Raw genomic sequence first — 25,508 nt, 5'->3', positions numbered from 1 at the left:
AAACTGAGGAGAAATGATTTCTAACTTGGAAGTCAGTACCACTCAATGATAGAGCTACTGTGGAGTGTTTAGAGGATGGGTGGCAGGATGGCTGGGACTGAGTGACGACACAAGCAGGGCACCGGGCCCATGCCAGACAAAGGCATGTAGTGAGCACTTCCTGTGTTTCTTGTGCTGGCCACTGTGAACCAAGCTAAGCACCAAGTGCTTGCAAAAGTGGCATGACAAGTCACTAAGCTTACAGACCTATGGCCTCCACCAACCAAGCCAAGGGTGCTGTAAGACAGCACCTGAAAGCTGAAGGTTTCCCACCTTGTGCAGTGCACCTCCCTGAGGCTCCCCCAGTGCGGCTGTTATATGTATTCAGTGATGACTTTCTTTTGCTCAGTGACTAAAGAAGTTCACGTATCCTCTTCCATGGTGGAGGATGCCATTCAGAATAACTTGAATCCAAGTTCCCAGGCCATGGTTATTCATCTAGGCCTCAGAAAAAACCGTGTCTTATCTCCTTTAAAGCACAGTTGATATTTTCCACTGACACCATTAGCTGGTCCCGTGGCTCTCCTCCCTGCTACCCAGGCCACTCTGCCTCTGATGGCTGCTGCTCTAGCCGAGGAGAAAATGGCCTGCGCTTTGTAGGGCCCCAGAACAATGGCCTCAGTCCCCTCACTATTCACACTGTGACACCCGCAGGTCCTATTCCATCTCGAGTAGGTATTAGGCCCTTCACACCTGTTACAAGCGGCGAGGAGGAGAAAGGGACATGCTTTGTTGACACATTAGAAGTTCTGTAACCCCACTGAAGTGTCGACAGTCACAAGGGTGATTTACAGCAGCTGGCCACTCGTCCAATCTGGCTCCTAAATACCGTTTTACTCTCTAAACTGTGGAAAGAAATATAACTTAAAATAATAATAATGTTTGTTCTGTGACAGGAGTCGGGAATGCAGAAATGCAGAAAAACACTCTCCAAGGTTTTCAGTCTCGTCAGAGGACATGAGAATATTGTAAATTAGATGTTAGGAAGCATGAACAAAATTTGCCTCCTTGTTTTAACATTTAAAACATAACAAGCTGGTAAACACAAGTTTCATTTATAGTCCTGTCATGGGACAGATTTATAACCCGTAGAGCAGTAACTATACATTACACTTTGTGTCTTTGGGCAGCGAGTTCAATCTGGCTGCAGCCACCAGAGGAAAGGTGACATTTATGAACTGTAATGGCTTATTACCAGCCTAGCCCATGCAGACCCAGCTCAGCATCTACTCTCAGCGCATTATCTTGTTAGGGCTGAAATGTGACCCAAAGGGATTCATTTCCACACACTGCAGTGCATAAAGACTTGGGATACAATTATACCCTCTGACACTTAAGCAGATTTATGGAAGTGTGAGCATCTTGCATGTGTAATTAACCACCAGGTAGGATCATTTTTTAAAAATACATGAATTTCCAGTGGATCTAAGGGAGCAGTTTATGACCTTACAACTAAAAAACTATAAACATCTAATTCCTAAAAACTTCTAAGGGAAAAGTTCTCAGCTTTGGAGGGCATGAGAGTGACCAGATGAGCTGGTTTCAAATGCAGCCCTGGACTCAACCCTCACACTTTGAGTGGGCTTAGTGTGGAATCCACGGAGCTGCTTTATTCTCTGAGCTGGTTGGGTAATTCTGATGCAGTAGTGTCTGGTCTATGGGAAATCCTGTTCTTGAAGTTCTAATTTGCTCAGAAATAAGAAAAAAAGGTGGAAGGTAAACAGAATTATCTACCATAGCAAGATTTCCTGGAACTAACCACTTGACAAACATTCCTGAACTGAATATTCCTTGTAAGAAATCATTTCTGCTCAAATGTATTTCTTGGTGTCATACTGTAAGGTTTCTATGACCAGTGACAGTGTCATCCTAAGTACCAGTTGCCTGTGCTCTGTGAAAATAAAAATGATGATGGGACAGTCAAAAGCTCTGAGTGTAAAGTCTATTTATATAATCATCACTACTTCAAAAGGGGTCAGAGGAACCGTTTACCTCCCAGTGAAATCATGCAGCCCACTTTCAGCTACAGTACCCTTTAGAAATAGTATTTAGCACACATCTGCTTGCTGGATTTCCTAAAGAAGGGTAACAAGTAAGTTAACTCACATGTAATAAATTCTAAGTTTTGCTGTCATAAACTCCAGGCTATGCCACAGTTTCCTTCACATTTATATTCAAGTGTTTAGAATTAAAAAGATAGAATGTTTTCACATTTTCCAGTGTAAAATTTTTATTTTGGAAACATATCAAGAACACAATGGGGCCGGGGATTTAGCTCAGTGGTTTCGCCACCTGCTGCACAAGCGCAAGGACCCGAGTTTGATCCCCGGTACAAGAAAAAAAAAAAAAAAGAACACAATGGAGGGGCCAGGGATTTAAGTCAGTGGCACTGCACCTACAAGCACAAGGTCCTGAGTTCGATCACTGGTACAGGAAAAAAAAAAAAAAGGAACATAATGGAAAAAAACTACAAAGAGAAAGATCATAGTTCGTTCCAATTTTAGTATATATGCTGCCGAAGCAAGCACAGAAAGATCACAGTTCTATTAAACCTGGTTAAAAAAAATGATAAGAATAAAGGCTGTATCAATTTCTAAAGCATCAACACAGTTTATTGTGGAAAAGAGCCACACAGAATATTGTAAACCAGAAGTGCTCATCCTGGTCAGGGATGACAGGCACAGCCACAGCTCCTACTTCCCTCCACTGCAGGCCTGAGATGGGCACTCAGTGGCCCCGCCATGCAAAGGCCAGGAGTCCAGACGCCACAGGCAGGAGCAGCGCATCCCCCTTCCCAGGCTCCTGCACGTCCCCACACTTCACCTGTCAAGTCACTGAGTTCACACCTCAGCTGCACCTGCAGTTATGGATGCTGAAGTGACGTCTCTAATGATCAAACTGGTCTAAACGTTAAAGGCAAAGTGCCTAAGGGTTTAAAAAATTAGAGCATACATCTAAAAATGCAACAAGAAATGGACAAAAACTGAAAGCTGTCACTCTAAAATCAAGAACAAGACAAGGATGTCACCAATCTTATTCAAAATAGTTCTCGAAATATTAGCCAGAGCAATTAGACAAGAGAAATAAATAAAAGTAATAATGATAGGAAAGGAAGAAGTTAAATTGTCATTATTTGTAGATGACATGATACTCTACATAGAAGACCTCAAAAACTCCACTGAAAGACTCTAGATTTAATAACGAAATTCAGTAGCATAGCTGGATACAAAGTCAACACTCAAAAATCAATAGCATTCGTGTACACAAATAAACTCACTGAGAGAGACATTAGGGAAACCACACCTTTCACAATAGCATTCAAAAAACTGAAATATCTAGGAATCAATCTAAGTAAAAGACCTTTACATGGAAAACTACAGTATTCTGAAAAAAGAGATAGAAGAGGATTATCAGAAAATAGAAAGATATAGCCTTGTTCTTGGGTAGGAAGAACCGATATAGTGAAAATGGCCATACTTCCAAAATTGCTATACGCATTTAATGCAGTCCCGATCAAAATACCAATAGCATATCTCATAAAATTAGAGAAAATAAGCCTAAAATTCATTTGGAACGAGAACAGACCTAGAATAGCAAAAGCAATTCTGGGCAACAAAGGCAAGGCAGGGGTACCACAAATCCTGACTTGAAATTATACTACAAAGCCACTGTGACAAAAACAGCATGGTACTGGTAAAAGAACAGACCTGAGGATCAGTGGACCAGATTAGAAGATGCAGAAACAACTCCAGACAAACTCAGTCACCTAATCTTTGACAAAGGAGCCAAACACCCTCACTGGAGAAATATAGCCTCTTTAATGAATGGTGCTGCTGCGGAAGCCCAAGGACCTGAGTTTGATCCCCGGTACCAAAACAAAAAACAAACAAAAAAAATAAATGGTGCTGGAAAAAATGGCTTTCCACACAGCAAAGATCAAAACTAGACCCATGTAGTGAACTAAAATCAAAATGGATCAAAGATATAAATATCAAAACAGAAACACTAAATCTGCTGGAAGATAGAATAGGTAGAACTCTTGAAGACATTGGTACAAGCAAAAATTTTATGAACAAAACTCTGATCGCACAGGAACTATCACAAAGAATCAACAACTGGGATCTCATCTTATTAAAAAGCTTTTGCACTGCAAAAGAAACCAACAAAGTGAAGAGACATCCCACAGAGTGGGAAAAAATTTTTGCCAGCTGTTCCTCAAAGGACTGCTATCTAGAATATATAAAAGGGGAAAAAAAAATCAGACCTCCCAAATTTAAAGACCCAATCCAAAATTAGGTATCTGAAAAGACACTTCTCAGACAATTACAAATGGCAAATAAATATATGAAAAAATGTTCAACATCATTGGTCATTCAAGAGATGCAAATTAAAACAATGCTGAAATTCCATCTCAGTCCAGAAATAACAGCTATTATCAAGAAATCAACCAGGCTGGGAATTTAGCTCACTGGTGCTGCCACCTGCCTTGCATACACAAGGTCCTGAGTTCAAGCCCTGATACCAAAAAAAAAAAAAAAAAGAAAAAAAGAAATCAACCAATAACAAATATTGGTGGGGCTGTAGGGAAAAAGGAAACCTCCACTGTTGGTGGGAATGGAGACTAGTGCAACCACTGTGGAAAGTGTGGAGATTCCTCAAAAAAATAAAACTAGAGGTTCCATTTGAACCACCTATTCCCCCTCTTGGCATCTTCTCATAAGAATTAAAAGCATCATACTACTGTGATATATGCAACACCCATGTTTATAGCAGCAGTGTGTAAAAGCTAAATCTTGGAAATAGCCCAGATGCCTATCAACTGAGGAATGGATAATTTTTTTTTTTTACACAATGGAGTACTACTCTGCCACAAAGGATAAGCTTGAGACATTTATAGCTAATGGATGTACCTTGAGAACATACTCTTAAGTGAGATAAACCAGACACACATGTTTAAATACCACATTGTTTCTCTGGTGTAAGAAACTGAAAATGGAAATAAGGACTAAAATGTATAATAGATATTGGAAAATGGGAAGAAAATGTTCAAATGAGAAAGGGAACAAGGGAGGGAGGGAAGGGGGAAAGGAAAGAAGGAACAAGGAAAAAAAGAATAGAATGAAAACAAAGCCTTTGTAAATAAGGAGGGAAAGAGAGGTTGGGGAGAAAAAGAAGCAAGATATATTATGTACGGGTACAAATTCCATATAATGAATGTAACCATTATGTATATCTAAAATGTATAAAATAAAATGTATCAATAAAGGTTTTGCTTCAAAAATAAATAAAAATACAGTAAGAAAATTATTTGCTCTATCCATCTTATTAAGGAGATGTGGTTATCAATTTTGACTTTTTTTTCCAGTACCAGGGATCAAACTCAGAACCTTGCACTTGCGCGTCAGGCATGGTGCCACTGAGCTACATCTCCAACTCCAATTTAGACTTTTAAATTTGGATATAATACAAATCTAGTTCCTAAACATATTAAAGCTTTAACGAAAAGCTGGGGATGTGGCTCAATGGCAGAGCACTTGCCTAGTATGAGCAGGGCCCTGTGTTCCATCCCCAGCACTGCAAAACAAGAACCTCTCTGATAATTATGAACACTCACATTAATTTAGCTCACTATTGAAGACGGCTGGCACATCAACAGAAGTCGTACTGATCCCTGGTTCAAGATAAGAGTCTGGGAATTCTGGTTTCAATCTGCATCTATGCTGGAACTAAGTGCTAGTTCCCTGTGCTCCATGAGAAGTAAAAATGAAGCAAATGTGCACACAGGAAAAAATCTTTATAAATCAAATGTTTAAGTCACACAGGACAGATTACTAATTAAAAAACTGGTTGCTTACTGTGAAATCATAATTCATTCTAAGAATAAGCTGTAATTATTTGGCACCAAAAATCCATCAAAGTTATGTGGTAAATTTGGGTGTTTATTCTAAAATGCTTTACATATCTAAAACCTATTATTTTTCATGTGGTCTGACAGCTGTCCTCTCCATATAAAAGCTAACTAAGACATTCCGCACTACACCACAAGCACTGACACTTAAGGAAACTATGTACTGACCAAGGCGAAGGCCTAGCATGAGCAAGGGTGCGGGCTGGCCCAGTCCGGCCCCTGAAGACCGCAGTCCAAAACTTGCCACACTTGCACACACACGGGTTCCCACTCAGTTTTCCCTTCAAACCCACAAAAACCAGACCGACAAGAGGCACCCTGGAGAACCAAAAGGGGAAATCCTGTCAAAGGACAAAATCACAACAAATGTAAAGGTCTCAACTGGCTTTATTTCTGACTCTAGAATCAGGCAACACTTCATAAAATGAGTAAGTCTTCTGATGGGATGGGCAGAAGAAGTGGTTTTACAGACTAAGAAGGGGTGAAAATACAGCAGGAATAAAACAAAAAGCACATGGATCATTTCGACATACAGGGAGACAGGACAGATAATAACTGATGGCTTAACATCAGGTTACTTTTTGGTAAGGACTAAGGCAGAGGGTATTTCACTGCCATGCTAACTGAAACTGGTCTGTTTGGGAATTCTGGCCCATAAGTCTCTCTCTTCTGATTTCTCCGGACAAATAACTTAAGTTTCAATTTGGTGATGTGGAACTTTAGCAGGGGTGACTCCATTTTGATTTTTAGTCTGGTCTGTTGGGGTCCAGTGTAGGAGCCTACTCCAAACAAAGGCCTCCTCTAATTCTTATTTAAGATTTAATTTAAAACCAAGTGTAAGATACCTGTTATATTGACAAACTATAGAGAACCTTGCAGTCACCTCCTTACCTGGTTAAGTCTTCTTGCCTGAAGGGTTTTTTTTTGTTGTTGTTTTTGAGACAAGGTCTCACTACATAGTTCAGGCTGGCCTTGAACTTGCAGCGATCCTCCTGCCTCTGCCTCCTAAGTGCTGGCATTACAGGGGTCTGAAGGTTTTTAAAGCTTCAAAAAAATGATATTTTCACTTATCAGTGAAGTGGTATTAGAATTAGATAAAATGGGAAGTTTCTGAAAGCCACTGGAAAATACTACTCTGTTGTAGGAATGAGCAATAGGAAGCCAACATGAACTCATCTGTACTAATGCTGGGTTAGGGTTAGCTGGGCCATGTTTCTCATGCTCCCTCATGGTCAAAACAGAAACCTGCTGTATGTCCTTGATCAAGCATACACAGGGAAAGGACAGATCTAAACCCTGCCGATTCAAAGAATTCAAGTATCCAGCCAAGTTTTTGCTATTTAAATCATAAAAAGCGGGATCCATTTTTTGACTTAGTATTAGAGTAAATCAGTATAATTTATTTCAAAATTTTAGTTTCAAAGTAGTCTAGAGACCTAAAGTGAACTAGAATGGGAAGGTGGAAAAATAAGAATAAATGTTGTCTAAGTTTTAAAAATAAATGCATCAAAATTTCCAGTGGTGAATGAGTGATTTCTTCCTCAAATGGGAATAATTCTTTCAAAAAAAAAAAACTGACCTTTCTCTCTTCACATTTAACTTGCACTTTCTTTAAACACTTGCTCTACACACTGCACTAAAAAGAAAGCTCAGCAAAAAAAATATGAAAAAAATAAAAGTTACTGTTTATTTCTTTGTTACACAAAGAAAATCAAGAGTTAGGCTGGGGATTTAGCTCAGTGGTTCTGCTGCCTGTCTCGCAAGGGCAAGATCCCGAGTTCAATCCCTGGTACCAAAAAAAAAAAAAAAAAAGTGGGCCAAGACGCCTCAGCCCAGCTCCTGTATCCTTTCTGCCATGGGAAAAGAAAGTCAGGGTGCACTGGGTCAGGAATCCAGCTCAGGGGCCAGTTTTTCCACCTTAATGACAATCTCTGGGGCCAGAGCAGCAGTGGGGGCAGCTGGCGGGGTGTCGGCCTCCGACTCTGACAGCACCTCCTCCTTTATCTTCGAGGGCTTGCCCCCTGCCTCTTCCTCATCATCTGAAGACTCATCCAGCTCCCACTCATCATCAATGTCCATTTCAAATACTCTCACGTGACGGAGATTAGAACTTAGCTGAAGAAAAGGCCACAAGAGTTTTTTCATTAATGGCTGAACAAAGACATTTTGTATAACGACTTAGAAGCTTGAACCAAAGAATGTTTTTAAGAGTTGTATCACTACTAGTTTACTGTAAAACCACTAAACTTAGTCTTTGTTTTATATAAAAGAATTTCCATGGGCCGGGGATTTAGTTCAGTGGTTTCGCCGCCTGCTGCGCAAGCGCAAGGACCCCAGTTCGATCCCCGGTACCGAAAAAAAAAAAAAAAAAAATTTCCATATATGGCAGCAGGAATCTCATGAGATTACTACAATCCAGAATTATTCTTAACAGCTTACTCAGAATCAGAGAACTAAATAGCTAAGGCTCATAAGCAAGAAAAGCTATAAATCACAAAAGGTCTCAATGAAAGGGCCTTATATATCCTGTATTTATGGACCACAAGGAAGCAATGTCACTTCCTGCTGTCACTCTTAGTGAACACTTTGCAAATACTCACCACACAGGACACTTTTCGAAAACCATTCCCAGCCACATACTGTGCTTTCATACTTTCCAATAACCTCCAGTGCTTCTCAAAATGCATGGTACGTGTGGGAATGATACTGCATTGTTCATCTAGCCTAGAGGGAGAAAGAAACCAATGCAGGAATCAAAGGGGATCTCTACCCTGGATTCCCAGAGGTGGTGTCCTGGCAATGAACACGCTCCTATCGCCAGCATTATTCTAGCAGCCGCTGTGAAGAAAAGGTAGGATATGATATTCTATAGAAACACTGGCAGAGCGTCATCTTAGAAAGCTTTTGAAGCTTTCAAAGAAAGCAAATGGCTATATTTTTAAATTAGAAAAGGAATCTAGTTACTTAATACTCAGCCAACTAAAGCCATCCCTTAGAATTGGCCCTGTACTCTCTGCATAGTTACTGAGGCCCTAATTCTGAGAAATACTGAAGGCAAATACAAAATAATTAATCCCACTATAAAGTAGGGTAAAGCTACCCTTAAAAGTTTAGCTCTAAAGAAGGCCTATTCTCCACTCTAAATAATTCCCCATTTTGTTCAAGTTAACACTTCTGGATTTATCGTTAAGGGAGGGGCAGGAGAACTACTAAGGCCAGCATTTTTTGAATAAAGAATAGTAAGAGTATTCTGCTCAGATGTCTCTATGGTTATCACAAGTAACTAGAAAAGCATTACCTAGCATATTTAAAAAACAGAATCTTTCATGTATGTTAAAAACTAGCTAACTGTTGTAGCAAGCAATTTAACGCATGAGTCAGTTACCTTTTGGAGTAGGTCCCAGTGAACTGATACTCTGCAGAATCTTCACTGTTATACACTAAAGACAGCGGCAACTGGACCAGCAGCCTGTCTCTCCCCTCACGTCCTATAGTGTCTTTAAGAACGACTGTTACCGTTTCATCATCATAGAACTGGGCATCTAAACAGCTGTAGGTGCTACAAGGGACAGAAGTTCTGTTATATCAAAAATGATCACTGGGCCAGGGATTTAGCTCAGTGATTCTACTGCCTGCCCCCAAACCACAAGGACCCGAGTTCAAACCCCAGTACCAAAAAAAAAAAAAAAAAAAAAATAGTGACTACTGAGAAAACACTGCAAGTATGAGATTGATAATGGAGAAAAAAGAAATTTAAAAAATTAAGTGATATTCTCTCCAATGATAATCAAAACATACCACTGGATTGTACTAAAGTAACAGTTACTTTTTACACTAGTTACTCACAAATAAAACTAGGCCTTAAAAATAGGTAATTATGAAAAAAGGGAATTTGGTGGAGTTGGTTCAGTTCTAGATAACTCTTGACAACAACGGTGAGGTGAGGTCTTAAGCCTATTAGAATTTTGTGAGTGACACCAAATATATACCTTAAATAGGCAGGGTTAGCCAGAATGGAAAGTAAAAATAGGATTTCACACATGAAAAAGACATAGCAACTCCAAAGACTATCATTAAGAAAGTCTTATATGTAAGGAAGAAGTGTGAGACCAGCCTGTTGTGTCACCTGTTCCCTGCAAGGCCATGCAGACAGGTTAGGTACCACTATCCTGCATCCTAAGAAAATACCAGATCGGTGAGAACACCCTTGTTCATCATTTTGGGTGATAACAAGAATTTCAGCCTTAGAGGCTAACTGCCTCCTACAGCCACATTACTTTCTTAGCAGACAGTGAGCTCAAAAGAATTTATTATAAGAAAATTCACCACATAAAGTCCTGCAGGGCAGCGACATTCCATTCAATTATCTGAGTAAGGCGAATGATTGTGTATGTATAGAATGCACAGAGAACCTGCCCCTCTGCTGGAAGTGGCCGAACCCTTTGCCCATTCCATCGTGTAACTGAGTCTGAGCGTATTAACTGACACACACACACACACACACACACACACACACACTCTCACTCACAGTACACAGGTCTCTTTATATCACCCACACAAGGGTCAAGACTTACCTTCTTCTGACTTTTTCAGTTGTGGCATAGGTGAAACTCCCAAATTTAATAGCAATCAGTCCATTAGTTACAGATCTTAAAGAAAGAAAGGGGAAAAGAGAGACTCTGTGGAACAAACTGGATAGCCAACAATCTAAATGCCTGAAAGAACACGATCAGCAGCGTTAGTACAGTCACCTAAACATTAGATCCCGGCCCACAATACCACTACTCTCACTCTAGAAAACAGGACTAGTTAAACATCCAGACAGATAAACCACACAGTCCCAAAGTAGCTAGATACTTTAACAAAGACACCTGGGACAGCCAGACTGTTTCTCCTCAGTTACATCCGGGCCCTAGAACCATTGAGATCCAAATAGTATCCTGAATATGACAAGCTTTCACAACTCTGACTTTGGATTCTCAAAGCAAGGCTCTGTGGGCGAGCCCTCTTGTTTAATGAAAGGCACGCTTAACTCAAAGTGAAAACCCTGTGAAATACCCAATAATAGGGTTTTAAACCTCTACAAGTTCAAGAAATATAATCCTGACTATTGTCAAAACTCCTACATACAAGGCCAGGCATAGTGGTGCACAGCTGTAATCCCAGCACTTGGGAGGCTGAGGCGGGAGGATCACCATGGACTGGAGGACACAATGAGACACTATCTCAAAACAAAACAAAACTCCTACATACAATGGCTATTACCAATGAAAAACTGAGTAATTTAGAACAAGAAGGTATAAGTGATAATACAGCTTCCTAACTCACCCTTATCATTTCAATGACATGAAACTGCAATAGAGAACGTTAAATGACCTCATGACCCGTAGTTTAATTAAAAACTGAAATGCTGTAAGGGAAGTTGTATGTTTTACTATTAAATGTAATATGTTCTTAACTCTTCAATTCAAACTCCAAATTAATACTTACTGGGAAATATCAGTATGTCTCCTTAAGATACACATTTTGTAAAGTGAATCTTCTAAAATAGTAAAAAGAAGATAATGCAGGTTTGAAGTTTTATTATTCCACCTAAGGAAAAAAATTTAATGTTGTAATATGGTATTTAGCTAACTAGGCTTAGGATAAAAGTATATTGTTCACACAAGATAAGGGAGAAGTGCACACTTACAGAAAAGGAAATTTGAACAATCTATGTGTAGAATCTTCACTAAAACAAAAAGGAAAAAAAGTGAGAAAAATTTAAATTGGTTGCTAAATTATACCACTCAACAGATAAAACGAATTACCTTCTAGCATCTCTATACAATGGGATACAGATTGCTTGATTCATCGATTTTCCAATTACATCCTATATAAAATAAGATTTAAAAACATAATTAGAGGGGCTGGAGATGCAGCTCAGTGCTAGTGTGTCTGCATAGCACGCACGAGGCCCTAGGTTTCATCCCCAGCACCACAAAAAATAAAATAAAAACACAATGAAAGCACTAACAGGAACAGAGATATGCTACAGAAAATGTGGCCATCACTGTCCAAGTGTAGCAAAAAACCCACCCATGTCACCCCACCCTGCATACGAGAAACCTTGATGACAGTGAGGACAGCAGGAAGAGGAAAACAATTCTGAACTGAAAAGGGCCCTGGCGCCAGCCCCATGGCAGGTGACGGCCAGCTCCCTCAGGTCTCATAATCACTTGCTCACACTCTCTGCTCAGACACACAAGACACATGAGCTCTGCACAGGCCATTTATGACCAACCGTGATCTGGGAGCAAATAAAACACTAATGATGCCAGCTAATCTAGTTTTTAAATTTATCTCAGAAATTATCAAGATGGACAAGACTGAGCCATCTGAAACTGACATTTCTGATAGTTAAACACAGCTGAGTATCAGCATTTCGTATGGTAATAATCATGGTTATTTACTTAAACAAGCCACATAATATAGATATTCTTGCTCCTACAAAAAGACATACATTTCTTTCAAACTTACCGCAGGCTTTTGCAAACAATGATCAATAATGTTCTCCATCCGCCTTTTCACAAAGTGCAATGATTTTCGAGGATAATAAGGAAACAGCAAAGGACTTTCTGGTTTCAAAAACAAGTAAAACCAAAAAAAGACATAGCAAACCATGACTAGGAGAAAATACTCTGCTAAGCCAGACCACGGTTTAGTTATAGTGAGATTCTCGTGACTCTCACACACCTCACTGGAGTGACCCCGGCCTTCTACCTTCCATCAAACCCACCACCATCAGCCTTAGCACAAGCTGGGCACCACCAAAATCCAACAGTGGGTTCTGCTGGCTGTAAGAAAGGAATGGCTCAGGAACCAGAAGCTATGTAATAAAATAAAGTTCATTCATCTCCATTCCCTGCCACAATGGAAGAGCAACGGCAGGCAGTACTAAAACAAAACAAGAGACAGGAAATTAGCCCTAACTAAATAATCTCTTTTTCAGTAGAAACTGATGTATAACATCATTTACCAAGAACTACTCTTCTAGGTTCTTCTTTATATGTTATTTCTGTTGCTTACAATACCATATAAAGCAACCATCATTTTCTCCAATTTATAGATGAAAAAAACAAAGAGGCAGAGGCAACTGCCCAGGAGGAAAATGACTATGTATCTAGAGCTAGGAATCAGGCCCAGTCTAACTCTGAAGGCCACCCTCTTCCATGGCTTGAAGCCTCCTCTGTACACAGCATCTCATGTGCTAGCTGTGCTGGACAAAATGCATTTCAATCATGCAAGCATTTGAAGCTCCCAACAGTGACAGTTGTGGTCTCATAAAAAGAGATGTGGTCTTTATCCCTAGTTCCTGAAAAGACTTCCTAAAACCCTTGGTTCATTCCACAGGTACTGCAGCAAAAGAAAATGAAACCTTGGCTTTTCCTATGTGCTACGTGTGATAGGAGGTCTTTTTGTTTTAATGAGGCAGCTCTGGCAGGCTTCAAGACAGCCTCAGGATGGGCAATGGTTCTGGGAAGACCACACCTGAATCAGAACACGGGAACACTCAGGTCCTCCTTCCAACCTCCCTGAAGGGAAAGGGGGCTGGAGACTGAGTTCAATCACCAATGACTGATGACTTAATCAATCCCAGCTATGCAACAAAACCTCCATAAACACCCAAATGGGGTCCAAGAGCTTCCTTGTTGGTGAACACACTGGGTCCGAGGAAGGCATGGAAGCTCTGGCCTCTCCCTCCATACCTACCCCTAGGCATCTCTCGCTAAGTGGCTGCTCCCAAGTGCAACTGGCTATAATAAACCAATTAGGACATCCAACTGCTTCCCTGAGTTCTGTGAGCAATTCCAGTGAATTATCCAAGCTGAAGGGGAGCAGCCAAGTCAGACAGAGTCTCGATAACGTGAGAACCTGGCCCTAGGAAGGGTAGTGTGGTGGGACCCGTCAGATCTGGGGGTCTGATGCTAACTCTGGTAATGTCAGATCTGAACTGAATTGTAGACACTTGGTGGGTATCATAATTGATTGGTGTCAGAAGGGGGTAACATCTAACTTGGGGTCAGCACAGTTAATTTCAGAATGTTTTCTATCTCCCATGGTAATGTTATACCCTGTTTCTTACTTTACTGTTCCTTTAATCAAATAAAATGGACACAAAAAGTAAGTCTAAAGAACTTAGATAAGTATTCTGCAAGTATGTGACTACACTGTTAGCTGATCTACTTAAGACCTGCTCTCAGATAAACATCAACATGGCCAAAGTCTGCTTGGTTCATGAAATACCTTTAAGGTGGCTGCTATTTTGGAGAAAGTCATACCACTGGTTTCCTTCTGTGTTAGGGGGTGACACAAGATCATCATCTTCATCTTTCAAGTACTAGAAATGTAAAAATATTTAAATTTAGGAAAGTACTGGGCTCCCCAAACTGTTTATATTTGACATTTTCTTATTCAGTAAGTTATTTTGTTTTACTGCCAAGTCCTTTGAAAGCACATTATTATTCTAAGTGAGGTCAACAAAATCCCCAAGTGCCAGCAACTAAACATACTCGAAATGACTAAAAAGATTAGAATGCAGTGGATGCAGAGACCGTAAGTCGAGTTCAAATTCTGTATCTCATTTGTATAAGCATATTTTAGTCTATTCTGGGGGGAGGCGAGTGGATACTGGGGATTGAACCCAGGGCTTTCACACCCCAGCTATATCCCCAGCCCCCTCTCTTTTTTTAAAATTTTGAAACAGAGGGCTGGGGATTTAGCTCAGTGGTTCCGCCGCCTGCCTCCCAAGCACAAGATCCCCGGTTCGATCCCCAGTACCAAAAAATAATAATAATAAATAAAAAATTAAAAATAAAAAAATTTTGAGACAGGGTCTTACTAAGTCACTAAATTGTCCAGGCTACGGTCAAACTTGCAGTCCCCTTGCTTCAGTCTGCCAGAGTGCTGGGATCACAGGCGTGGACCACCACACCCAGCTAATCCCAAAACCTGTTATGAGTTTGACAAGTGCCAACTGTCAATCAACTCTTTGGCATCTGTTCTCCAAGTGTGGTCACAGACCGCTGGGGATCCCCAGATGCTCTCAGGGTTCATAAACTTTCTAATCATGCTGAGATGTCACTTGCCCTTCCACTGTGCTGACATGTAACAGACAGAGAGGAAAACTGCTGGTGCCTTCAGCAAGTGTCAAAGGTACTGGCCCCAAATGATGCTAGCAGTCATCGTATCCTTTTCTTTCACATTCTTAGTTTCATTAAACTTTGACAAAGATATTAAATTATTAATTTTATTAAATCTCAACTCTTGAGTATAAATCAATTTTCTGTGGGCCAGAATTGGGAGATATACATAAGATACTTTTACCACATACTAAAGTATAAAAGTTATCTTGAGGAAAAGCACTTAGAAAATAGTTACAGTTGTAAGTTAAATCAGACACTTTTTAAAAATGGAATTCCATTTTTTTACTTGAAAAAATGACTGGGGACAAACTATGATTAATTCATGCTTGGGCATTTGGCAGATATTTTCTTGAAAATAAATAGAGTGAGCCTGTCACTTTGAGCAAAACAACTGACAGTATTTGTTGCCAATGACAAAATTTAAACTTTCAGGCAAAAATTAAAATTACGAACTCTACATCTGCCACTGTGTGCCTGACAGCTTCACAGCACTGAAAGACTTCTGATTTGGCTGGTGCTGACGTTAATGAAATCTGACTTATGGGTACTGTATGATGACAGGTGGCAGCACTTGAGAGCTGCATAACTCGTGATCCAGTATTTCCAGAATGACCAAGGCCTGATGTTACAAAACCATGCATGCATGGATAAAAGACCCCTTCAGAGTGCAAGGAAGATGAAGAGATTTTAACATAACGGAGTATGGAAAGTTCACTGATGTAATTTTAGATTCCACATTGAAATTAACCTCTGAGACACCATCACTTGTCAGGATTTGCGGTAGTATCAAAGAATATACTCAATGACCCGAAAAAATCTATTACAGTCCTTTCTCCTTTCAATGACATATCTGTGTGAGGCCAGATTTTCCTTACATTCAGAACTAAATTAGCATATCAAAACAGATGAGGAGGTAGATATGAGAGTCTAGCTGTTTTCTATTAGGCTGAACATCAAACAGATCTGCAAAAACATAAAACATTTCTGCTCCACTAGTTTGGTTTTTTTTTGGTACCAAGGATTAAACTCAGGACCTTGCACTTGCGAGGCAGGCGCCAGAAGCACTGAGCTAAATCCCTGGCCCCTGCTCAACTAGTTTTTTTAAAAAGTTGCTTTTCATTAAAATATTTATATTAACATTAATGGTAAGTAGATTTGTTGTTGTTGTTTTTTGGTACCAGAAATCGAACTCAAGACCTTGCACTTGCAAGGCAGGTGCAGTGCCACTAAGCCCTCGCCCCTTATTGTTGTTTTTAATGAATTAAGAAATAAATAATTGTTTATTCTGTGTAATTTTAAATATCTCATAATATCTATCACCAACAAATGACAATCCACACAAACAAAGGTGCTTTGTAGTCCTCAATAATTACTAAGCATGTAAAGGCGCAAAAAAAAAAAAGAGAAAAAAGAAAAAAAGAGTGGTGCTGGGGATGTAGCTCAGTGGTAGAGCACTTGCCTAGCAAGCATAAGGCCCTGGGTTCAGTCCCTTGCACCCGAGAAAAAGAATGTGCAAGGGTTCCAAGACCAAACAGTTTAATAACTGTTGCTCTTCGGATTTTACTAAAAGGGCAGGGCTACAAGCAAAATTATATAACAAAATTAAATTATTTGTCATAACCTTTGGATAATATAGACTATGCCAAATTTCATAATTAGTACTTAAAAATCAAACTAAGTTGAATCCAAGACCATACCTGACCAACTCTTTCAACATTAAAGTATTTTCCTTTGCGATTATAAAGGTCGGGAGCCTAGAAAGAACAGACATAATTTAATTAAAAAGTCAGCTCAAAAGAAAAAGGAAAGATCTTAAATTTAAACCAAAAAATGTATTTTGTAGGAGAGTTGCTAGTTGGAGCTACTGTTTTCTTTTACAGATCGTAGGACACATACAAACAGAAGCTCACTTGAGGACTTTATGTTTAGTAAATAAGTAATTAGTTCAATAGTTTTAAAAAAGAATTGCTAAGAATTTAATCAGGTTAAATTTAATTACTTCTTACCATCACCTAGGTCTATTACAATTACTTTTTTAAGAAAAACTAAATCATAGAAATGTGATTCTTACCTCATTGAAGTGTTCAGTAAGAAATTCAGCAACAAATGTAATATCCTTTTGAGTCATCTATCAGTAACAAAAAGGGACAAAAAAAATCAAGTTGAAAAAAAGTTCCCCAGTAAAACCTAATCTACCTGAGCAGTTAAGCAAGGGCCGAGGATGTGTGTGCTGCAGGATCCACAGGGAATTCTGCCCTCTGCTGTAAGATGCCCCTTGAGGGAATTTTAGGGCCGCTTGGCACCATCCTTACAGGTGGGAAGAAACTTGCTCACCACATCTCAACATGGCTACTGAAATTTAAGTGCTTCATTTTCAAGGAAAATAAAAATCTATTTAACACTTAAGGAGGTTACAATAAGGAATATAAAGGTACTACATTATATAGATCATAAAACCTTACATAAACATGAAAATTATAAATTTAGACAGCTGTAAAAATGGACTGTGAGCTGAAAATATATATAAAACACGCAAATTTCTAAAAACAAAAGATTTAAGGGATTTGTCTAATGTCTACAGCCTGACATCCTGTTAAGTAACTATGATATCCTGTTATTAACTATGTCAGAGTATCATACTAAGAAGACCAGCAAAGCTGAACTCAGTCAGGAAAACATCAGTACATTAGAAAAACATGCAGCTGGGCATGGTGGTGCATGCCCATAATCCCAGCACTGGGGAGGCTGAGACAGGAGGACTGCCACAAGTTCAAGGCCAGCCTGGGATACAAAGTGAGTTCGAGGGCAAACTGCACTACAGAATGAAACCCTGTCTGCCCTTGGTATCTGTGATCAGTGATTCCAAGGCTGCCACATACACCAAAGTCTACAGGTGCCCGAGTCCCTTACGTAAGATGGCACAGAACTTGCACACAACATATGCACATCCTCCTGTATCTCTCAATCTCAAGATTACTTATAATACTTCATACTACGTAGTGCAAATGCTATGTCATAGCGGCTACACCAAATCATTTAGGGAGTAAGGGCAAAAAAAGATCTGTGCATGTTAGGTACAGATACAATCTTTTCTGAGCGTTTCTGATCCGTGACTGGCTGAACCCACTGATGCAAACCTGTGGATGTGCAGCGCCGGCCCCACTCCTATACGCTACCTTATTCAGCTCGGGAAGCACGTGGTCTTCTGTCATTCTCAACATTGCTGGAAACAGTTAAAAAAAACCATCTTTAAAGGAAAACTAAAAATTTCAAATACAAAATCTTCCATTTTGAACAGTTTCATTTCAGTAAGAAAACTCTATTTCTTCTAAAAACTAAAGGGTAATGAACTTAGCTCTAAATATGTTCAGGATCAAAACTACAGTTTTGGTCTAAATATTATAAACTGTTTTTTCTTCAACTGAACCTGTTGCCACTCCAGACAAATCTAAATGCAGTCTTGTGCTGGCACAACACCTGCAGGGGTTGCTCCTCCTAACCTGGTAGTGTTTCTTCTCTCCAAATCTGCAAACAGCTCTTTCCTCCAGAGCTTTACAATACCAAAGAAATGTGTATTTCCCTTGGCCTCTTCTGCTGCATGAAGCCATCTGCACTATGATTTCTGTGTGCACACACACAGTTACATATATGCATATTTCTATACTTTTCCTTAGCATATGTAGTTGAGTTTTCTTGTCCCACCATCGGGTTATGCTCAGCAGCATGTTTCTGAATTATGTCAACCAAAGTCAAGACTGAGGACACTGCACGTGCTTCTGCTTGGTGTTAGAATATGCTTCTCAACTGCTGGATCAGTAACAAGTATGTCAGAAATACCTCTGAAAATATTATTTTAGAAACCATTTTTTAATTAATTCAAACTTCTAAATTACCTGAAAAAAATCCGGCTATAATCATTCCATAATGCATTCTTTTATCCATTCAATAAAACTACTTACAGATTGTACTATGGGTGCTAGGGCTACACAAGCAGCGTAACAGTGACCCCACCTTCCAGGAGACTGTCACAGGACAGACAACCAAGGTGATCCAGCCACAGCTGGTGGCAGAGCCAGGACTACAATTAGGTCTCCTGTTGTCCAAGTCAGTGTGCCCTCCACAATGCCGTGTTCCCAGGACTGAGCAGTAACCCATTTCTTATCTAATCCTGGTTCTTACTCATTATGATGGACAATACAGAAACGGCCTAAATTATCTTCAGTAACTGTAAAACCCAATTACAACTTTCATCAAACAAGGATTTCTAAGGTTTCACTCAGCTTTAATAGTGCAATTTATTCCAATGAACAACTCAGATCTTAAATAGGCTGAGCTGATAAACACTCTAGTTACCCATACTGGCTGACATTAGTATAGGGAGAAAAATCTAAGAATTTCAAGTGTCAATATCACATCACATTCAGTTTTTAAACAACAGTAACTATACTGGGATGATAAATATGAAGTCTGCATTTATAATACTAGAGTTGAAGATCTACACATTTATTTAAAGGAAGTAGCAGCACATGAAAGGTAATTTGCTTTCTTTTTCAGTCTTTAGAATTTTGATAAATTCCATTTACAACTGTTTTGATAGAGTGAATATTAAAACATTTAATATCATGCCAGGGATTTAGCTCAGTGGTGCTGCCACCTGCCTCAAAAGCACAAGGTCCCAAGTTCAATCCCTGGTACCAAAAATAAATAAATAAATTCCTTAAAAAAAAAGACAGGGGCCGGGGATTTAGCTCAGTGGTTTCGCTGCCTGCTGTGCAAGCACAAGGACCTCAGTTCGATCCCTGGTACCAAAAATAAATAAATAAATTCCTTAAAAAAAAAAAACAGGGGCCGGGGATTTAGCTCAGTGGTTTCACTGCCTGCTGTGCAAGCACAAGGACCTGAGTTCGATCCCTGGTACCAAAATAACAAACATTTAATATCAAGTCAATGGGTATTTGTCAATTAAGCTGCCTACTCAACTGCAAAGATACTGTGGAGATGCATAAAAAGACTACATGTGGTCTGTGCACTATTAAGCTGGGGTGTCACTGCCCAATGGCAGTGCTGACGGAAATGAGCTGATTCCGTGCCACCACTGATCACCCACAACCCCTGAGAACGTCCAAGTGGCCAGACTGACCAAGGAGCTCATTTGGAATTTTTGAGTTTTTCAGTCAGCACCTGGTAACTACCACCATGGCCTGGAGAGATCCAGAGACATGAGACCACAGAATAAAAGAGAGGACTTTTTAAAGCTCTAGCACCAAAAAGTACCCAATCTACAGAAAGGGTGTGAAAATGTTATTTTCAATTGCATTAAAAAAGGGTGGGCTATTAGGTGTTCCACAGCAGCATCCGCATTCCCAGGGGCTGGGGCTGGGTGACGTGCAAGGAAGTCACACTGGCCAGATGCCGGCAATCACCGAAGCTGGGTGACACGTGCGGGGCTCACTATACTATACTACCAATTTTAAAGGTCTTTCCATTTTATTATAGTAACTGAAAACACTCCCAGAATTTAAAACAAAAGTGTTAAAACAGCAAGAATGCTTCATGCAATTAACTCACCCACATATAGCCACCGGAAAAATGCTTTGAAGTTTTTCATACTGCTATCTATAACCCTACAAAGATAAAAAGAAATCAGAAAAAAAGATTATGGGGCATTCATGTATAACTGTCAATTGTCATAAAATAAAATAATCCTCACTGTTCTATTTTATCCTATCTGGATGGCATTTAAGCCCTTGGAACAGCAGATGTTACAAATCAAACACATCCATAAAAATACAATCTAAAAAAAAAAGCAAATCCTGATTCTTTTCAAAAATAAAGCAAAGTAACTCAGATTTTAACTGGTTATAACTGCCTAATCATAAACCATGTATACTCTTTTCCTGTATTGAATAAAGTATGAAATCCTTTTTCAACTTTGAAATGAAAGAAATCAGGAAAAAAACAGTTTTCAGCATTATTCTTGGTTTAAAAAAATATCTGTTGGTCAGTAAGAAGAAAAGAACATCAACTCAAGCAAAAAAAAAAGCCCGTATCATTACAAATTTGTACTGTTATGACCTCTGATATCAATGAACGCTATTTTTTGAAGTTGATTTTGGACTCTGACGATAACTGAGTCTTTAAAAATTAATTTTCCTGGTCTTTACACAAATGTGTCCCCAAATTAAGTACAGTATTATAAATGGAAGTCATCTTCATACTGATGAAACTAAATACAGAGATGGAATATAATTTTCAAAAAAGTCTCTTAAAGGCCATCCCTATGAGATAATTACTCTAAACCCACAACAATTGCATGTTTCATTTCTGTATCTCAAGACCCTTCCCAAGTAATAAGTTTTGCAATACCACTGGTGAGGTAGGTCAGTATTATTAATCTTTCTGTATAAAGTAAGACATTTGAAATTAAAGACTGCAATATCCCTTACATCACCAAGCACCATAACCAAAACTCTCTGGCAGAAACAATGAAGAAAGGAAAAAAACCAGTTCTTTTATGTCTTTCTCAATCCCCGACCACACCCCACCACAGGTAACCAGGCTTACATCAGAAGTCTCATGCTTCAGTTTTTCCTTTTGTAACCCAGAGTAAAAACAATGCTATGTTCTACTTACTTGAAAAGAGCAAGACGTCAACTGCCTTACATTCATATTGAAAGGTGAGCACAGGAAGCTTAATATTTTAGTTCTGCTCTCAGCAAATGTGGTAAAGTAAAAAACACTTCAAAAATATAGAAAAATCAATGTAATTTTTCTCCTATTTTGTCTTCTGAGTACAACCTCCTATATCTTCTACCTTCTAAGGGACAGCGGATGGGGAGGGATGTATGCATTACAAACTCACAGAGATAAAAAGAACAGTAGAAAAAAACTAGAACAAATTTCAGAAATGTCAAGGCCTGGTGACTGATGAAACTCAATGGCAGAGGCCATGTGTCAGGCAGAGCACAGCACAGGCAGCCAAAAAAGGCCAAGAAAGACCAAGGGAGGCTGAGAAACCGCTCAGGGTTAAAGAGATGCAGCAACTAACTCATGTGAGCCCAAACTGCATCTTACTGCACTGGACATTACTAGGGTACCTGCAAAATTCAAACTGAACTATAGATGAAAATACTGAGTCAATGTGAAAAATTCTAACTTGTTTACTATGGTTATATAAGAAAATAAACTGATTCTTAGAAAATACACACTAACATCTCCATATAGTGGGCTCCTCCTCCACTCTAGGACAACAAAACCCAAGGAAGCTCAAGGCCCTCACAGCAAACAGTGCAGCATTTGCATATCACCTGCACACATCCTCCTGAATACCTCAATCCTGTCTAGGTTACCTACAATGTAAATACTATACGAACAGCTGTTACATTGTATTTAGGGACAATGACAAGAGAAAAATGTCTGTATCTGCTCAGTACAGATGCAAACTTTTCCTAATATTTATGATCTGAGGGTGGTTGGATCTGTGAACACAGAATCCATGTGCGATGAAGGCTCACCATATACAAAACTGCAACTCCTACCTCCAGCATGCCATAGGCCTAGGTCCTCCTTCCCTGCTTGGTTTTTTACCATCAGTGCTTGTTACTCTCTGAGCTACTATCAAAGTGTGAGCAAAATATATGGTGAATGTTTACATTTTAAAAATTGAATACAGCCAGGGATTTAGCCCAGTGGTTCTGCAGCCTGCCTTGCAAGCACAAGGACCCAAGTTCAATCCCCAGTACCAAAAAAAAAAAAAAAAAATACAAAAAAAAATTGAATACAGTTACATTGCCATTAATCTCCCTCAAAATATTCTCCCTCGCTTCAAACACACTTATCTCATCATTCATGACCCTTTTGGAAGCAGTTCTGGAAGTTTACGTTCATGTCTTTACCAGATGTGATCAAAAATACAGTGCATGTTGCTATCAAATGCCATCCAATGGAAAGGCAGATTCGTAGAAACATTTGTGTGTCCTCATCCACCTTATTAGGTGGATCTGCACAGCACAACTTCTGACTCTTCCTTAAAGTCAAAATGACCACAAAAGGTAAACATTTTGAATTAATTCAGAACATTGAGGCAGCCACATCAGCACAACTAAAGACATGAAAAAGGACTTTCAGAATTGCTTCAGAAAGTATCAAGAACGATAGGATAAGTGTGTTTGAAGCGAGAGAGAATATTTTGAGGGGGATTAATGGCAATTTTTTTACTGTAAGAAATTATTTTTAATTTTAAAATCCACTGTTTTTTCCAAACACACTTCATATATTTTAATTATCCATTTGTTTATTGTCTGTCCAACCTCCTTAGAATATAAGATTTTTGAGGGCACAGAGTTTTATGAATTTTGTTCACTATTATATCCTCAATATCCAAACTTCACTTAAAACACAGTGAAGTGCTCAATAACTGTCTACTAGTGAATGATGGTGTTGGATAATTAAGTCAAAAAATGTTTTCAGAGAATAGACAAAGGTATGAAAGTGATAAGAAAAGTATGAACGAAGAGGATCAATCCAGGAAGTCCAGTATCTGACCAAATAGATTTCTAGATCAAAAAATGTAGTTTAAAAGACAAAACAATAAAATATACTACCGAGGTTAAAACAACTTTTTTTATTATCAACACACTAAATGAAAAGATCTACATCTAAAAAAGCTGTTGTGAAATTTCATGATAACAAGGATGAAGACTAAAGCTTTTAAAGAGGGAAAAAAACCTCCAAAGGAATGAGAATCGTGAACCACGAGACCCTCCATCAGCAGCAGGAAGTCCAGAGTGCCACAGAGCCAGGCTTTCCAAGTTCTGTGAGAAGACAACTTACCCTCAGCACCCTAAACCCAGCCAAGATCACCAACTGAATACAAGCGAGGAGAAAAGACACCCAATGTTTACCTCCCACATCCATTTTCTAAAGTTACTCAAAGACACTATGCAGCAAGTGATTAACTAAGGAAAGCAGTAGAGGTGATCCTGACAGCGAGGGAGTGCTGAGAGCGCTATGTGGAGCTTGCAGGGGCGGGGAGCTCCACCTGAAGACCTGGGGGTGCAGGCTACAGGAGCAGCGAGTTGGAGGGGCAGGGACTGCCTGGCCCTCAGTCAGGGAGAGACCAGAATGACGTGTTAAAGAGAGCAGATGAAAGAAAATAGGAGAGCTCAACAGAGTTCTGGAAAATCAAACAGAGAAGAGTAACTTCTCAAAGGTAACAAATACAGGAAATGGAATACTTATGGTTCAGAAATATGGAAGTAACCTATAAACCACAAAAGTTACAGGATTTGTCCCAATTCCTTCTGGAAAAAGGACAAGTGTGGATAGCTGGGACAGGAAAATAATAGTTTTACTTCATAAGATCTCTGTGCTGTTGGCTTGTTTTACACACGCAGGTGTAATTATAATAAAAATTTAAAAGTTCATTTTAAGAAAATCAAGGCAATTTGCTAGGTCCTTATTTAAATAAAAAGTGAAGTATCCTCAGATCCATGATTCTGGGTAAGCCCCTTACTTACTGAAGAAGTTCATTTGCTTTGAGTATGAAAGAGCCCACAGCAGTAATGGCATCTAAAGGGAAATAAATGAAAAAATAAATAACTTGTTAAGTGAGTAAACTGCATCTAATGTATTCTACTGAGAAATTAAATTGCTACCTTCAATTCCTGTAGCATCCAGTCCAAGAGGCTGGTATTTCTGCTTCCACGAAGCCATCCCTTTCAGTTCACTCAAGTGGTATAACAAAGACTCCGAGCCGCTAGTGAGACAGCAGAAACAGACATCTTTACTGTCATCAAGGAGGTGCACAGTGACTCCGACTGAACAGATCTATAAATAAAAACTGACAGCAACTTTAATTTTCTTTCTACAAGAAATAATCATTTGGCAAAACTATTTCTAAAAACTGCAGCAGAATCATCTGTACATGAGCAGAATGTACATGAGTGCAGATGAAATTTGGTGGGGTGATCGGATTAGGTCCAGCTATCTTAGCACACACTTCTTGTGCTGTACTGCCAAGCTCCAACTTTGAGTCCAGTCCTGGCTCTTTTAGGGTAACCACATGGCCAGCTTATTTACCCAACAATTACATATTCAACATTCGATAAACACGTTCTGAGTGCCGACTTTATGTCAGGCATGGTGCTAGATGCTGGGGACACAGTGGTAAGGTCTCTTGGCACGGACAGTTTAATGGGGCAGACGGGCCACAATCTTCACACAATCAGAGTATCTACCGCCCCCATGACATAAGTGACTTGAAGGAAATGCCAGGGTGAGACAGAACAGATCAAACCTGGGGCAAGTTTGTTGAGCTGAAGAACACAAAGGAAGTGGGGTGGGGGGAGCCCTCCAGAAAGGAATAAGGCTGTACA

General features: G+C 39.4%; 1 protein-coding gene across 5 annotated transcripts in view; it reads right to left on the bottom strand.

Moving 5' to 3' along the window:
• Window positions 1-6,316: 6,316 nt before the first annotated feature.
• The window catches only part of Anapc4 (anaphase promoting complex subunit 4), a 35,053-nt gene continuing 15,861 nt past the window's right edge, over window positions 6,317-25,508 (bottom strand). For 4 of the 5 annotated variants that reach the window (XM_021260211.2, XM_013073140.3, XM_021260210.2 and 1 more), the window contains 15 exons: window positions 24,789-24,889; window positions 24,651-24,702; window positions 20,701-20,756; window positions 18,270-18,355; window positions 17,204-17,260; window positions 16,830-16,886; window positions 14,234-14,327; window positions 12,467-12,564; window positions 11,758-11,819; window positions 11,640-11,678; window positions 11,438-11,539; window positions 10,522-10,596; window positions 9,333-9,506; window positions 8,548-8,671; window positions 6,317-8,062 (listed from right to left, as the gene is read on the bottom strand). In XM_021260211.2, coding sequence (XP_021115870.1) covers window positions 7,832-8,062; window positions 8,548-8,671; window positions 9,333-9,506; window positions 10,522-10,596; window positions 11,438-11,539; window positions 11,640-11,678; window positions 11,758-11,819; window positions 12,467-12,564; window positions 14,234-14,327; window positions 16,830-16,886; window positions 17,204-17,260; window positions 18,270-18,355; window positions 20,701-20,756; window positions 24,651-24,702; window positions 24,789-24,889 — 1,408 coding nt within the window. In that variant the 3' untranslated portion in view covers window positions 6,317-7,831. The remainder of the gene's footprint in view (window positions 8,063-8,547; window positions 8,672-9,332; window positions 9,507-10,521; window positions 10,597-11,437; window positions 11,540-11,639; window positions 11,679-11,757; window positions 11,820-12,466; window positions 12,565-14,233; window positions 14,328-16,829; window positions 16,887-17,203; window positions 17,261-18,269; window positions 18,356-20,700; window positions 20,757-24,650; window positions 24,703-24,788; window positions 24,890-25,508) is intronic. The other variant, XM_004847193.4, reaches the window with a different exon arrangement.

This window comes from Heterocephalus glaber, unplaced genomic scaffold, assembly GCF_053883595.1.
Source record: "Heterocephalus glaber isolate CG9 unplaced genomic scaffold, H.glaber_assembly_v1.0 deba00001509, whole genome shotgun sequence".
In the NCBI taxonomy this organism is placed as follows: domain Eukaryota; kingdom Metazoa; phylum Chordata; class Mammalia; order Rodentia; family Bathyergidae; genus Heterocephalus; species Heterocephalus glaber.
The sequence above is the reverse complement of the archived record's forward strand: the minus strand, read 5'-3'. Positions and strand labels throughout refer to the sequence as shown.